The sequence below is a fragment of the Pistacia vera genome, unplaced genomic scaffold (genome assembly GCF_008641045.1).
Source record: "Pistacia vera cultivar Batoury unplaced genomic scaffold, PisVer_v2 Contig224, whole genome shotgun sequence".
Taxonomy (NCBI): Eukaryota; Viridiplantae; Streptophyta; class Magnoliopsida; order Sapindales; family Anacardiaceae; genus Pistacia; species Pistacia vera.
Genome location: NW_022196029.1, coordinates 137,793 through 140,385, shown reverse-complemented (window position 1 = coordinate 140,385; position 2,593 = coordinate 137,793). Strand labels below are relative to the sequence as shown.

The 2,593-nt window shown below is 31.5% G+C and overlaps 1 protein-coding gene across 1 annotated transcript; it reads right to left on the bottom strand.

The window, feature by feature from the left end:
• Positions 1-206: 206 nt before the first annotated feature.
• Positions 207-1,599, bottom strand: LOC116130726. Its single transcript, XM_031416437.1, has 4 exons — positions 1,189-1,599; positions 918-966; positions 521-821; positions 207-366 (listed from the first exon to the last, which is right to left on the bottom strand). Exons 1-4 carry the CDS (start codon positions 1,597-1,599, stop codon positions 207-209), a joined length of 921 nt encoding a protein of 306 aa, XP_031272297.1.
• Positions 1,600-2,593: the final 994 nt, after the last annotated feature.

Below are 2,593 nucleotides of genomic sequence, written 5' to 3'. Positions count from 1 at the left end.
ACTCATTAGTAATTGCCAATATAATTTTCATCATATGTAAGTTAAATGCAAAATCAAAGGAATAAATTAAATCTAATAGATTACATGCTTCACCCCTTTGTTCAGGATTTAAATCATCTTCTTCAATAACCTCAAGCACATCGCCCATAGAGGATAACAAAATGATTAAGTTGATCAATGTATAATAATACGAGCCCCAACATGTATCACCAACTCGTTTTAGACTTTGTCTCTTGATTCAAACTTTGTCCCTTGCTAACTTCACCAATTTCTAGCACTTCAACATGTTTATTAACTTGGCTCTCCCGAAGCATATCTCCACGCTTGCATGAACCTCCAATAACATTTATCAAATTAGTAATCAAGCTGAAAAACGAAGCAACAGAAATGTGATTTTTTTTGCAATGGCTACTAGTGTTAACTAAAGTTGGTGAGCAAAACAATGAACATGATAAGCATATTCATTCTCCCTCAAAATCAAACTTTTCAGACCATTAAATTCTCCTTGCATATTACTTGCCCCTCATAAACTTGTCCACGTAATCTTGACAAACTCAATCCATACTTACAAAATAATGACTCAAGAGCCATCTTAAGTGATACTGCAGTTGTGTCACTAACATGTACAATGTCAAGAAAGCGCTCAAGTACATGACCCTTTTTATCTACATAACGTATGACAATAGCCATTTGTTCTTTAATTGACACATCACGAGACTCATCAATCAAAACTGAAAATATGTCATCTCCAAGATCACTAATGATAGCTTTTGTGATTTCATTTGCCGCAGTATTCACAATATCTTTTTGAATCACTGGTACTATCAATTTAAGATTCCCAGGTGCATTCTTCAAAACAACACTCTTAAAATGTTCATTATGCTAAGCTAGAAAATGAAGAAGCCCGAGAAAGTTACCTTGGTTCTTTGAGTCTTCAGTTTCAACAAGGCCACGAAATGCCAACCCCTAACGCAAAAGAAATCTAATGCAAACAATAGATGCAATCAAGCGAGTTCGATATTCAATCCTAACTTGATCTGATTGCTTAGATAGAGCCACTTCGATATGTTGCTTTTGATTCATTAAATTCACACAACTCTGTCGTGCTTGGTTATGAGCACTATTTGGCTGGCCAACATGAATTTAAAAGCATTCTGGTTTCTTCCAATTACAAAATCCCTGACTAACGAAAGCGTCACTACCAGCTTGGCTTATAATGGCAGGTCTAAAAAGATAACAATACAAACGAAATGCAACATCTTTGATCACACTATACTCAAGCCAATCGCCATACACATCAAACCAAGTAGGATTAAATCGGCAATATCCTTTTCCAAATTTTGTCAGTGGAAATACATGATTTCGAGGCTGGCAACAACTCTTTTGCAAGTAAAATCTTCGAATTGCATCCCTATAATTAGGATGATAATGATTGATTTTAGGCCGTAGAGCTAGATCAGATGGAAGATCTTTCAAGATGGTTTCTAGTTTTACATGACTTTCTTTTAATGGATCATTTTCTTTATCATTGGCTTTACTTTCTTGGACTGATGAGGATGATTGGTCTATTGTTGATTTTCTTTTGAGAAATTTAGCCATATTGCATATCTAATAAGAAGTTTTAAACAAATAAAACAATAAGAAATTGTACAAGAATAATGATCTATAGTGATTTACATACATAGTAACGGAAAGACAATAAGACATACATAGTAACCCATAGTGATTTATATACATAGTAATGGAAAGACAATAAGAATATGATATTTTGTGGGTTTGAATTCCTTTTAGACTCATTTAACATGAATCATGCATATTTATAGAAAAAAAGAAGTCAACTCTTTTTACAAAATTTGATTTAGTCAAATAATTTAATGAGGATGAAAGAAAAGATACATAAACAATGATTTCTCAAGTTAATCTTTACAAACAATAAATAATTAGTTGTTTATATTTATAAAGTTTGAAAAGTTTTTTATATTGTCAACAAAGAACTGATATTTTTTTGTCCTTTTTTTTCATTGTGCTTGATTAAAAATCTTAAATGTGCATCTTTTAAGTTTTTGTAATTGATAATAAGTTTTTGTAATAAGTTCTAGAAATAATTAGTTGTTTATGTTAATAATAAGCTTTAGTAAGCTTTTGTAGTAAGTTTTTGTTGTTTATGTTGATAATAAGTTTTTGTAACATAAACCTGTTATCATTGTTGCATCTTTTGATATAACTTTCAATTGCACATTTGCATTGAGTTCAAGGAGAAGGCAAAAGAGAGCATTGAGGTTTTGAAAAAATCTTATGTATTTTATTTAATGCAAGTCAATAGACTTTTGCCATTTTTGTGCTTTGTTTTACCATTTATGTGCTTTGTGTTCCCTGGATCATGTTTGTATTTATTTGTGCCAATGTTCTGATATATGTATCAAGTATTCTCACAGCTGTGGATTGTTTCAGTGCTCATTTTCTTTTCAAGAATAGACAAGGATCTTCCTAAAACAAGAAAAAATATTTGAAATTGGTTGGTAATTTGTTTAACAATAAACATGTGATGACCTTACAAACATTAGAGAAGCAATAAAGAAAACATCAAGGCACT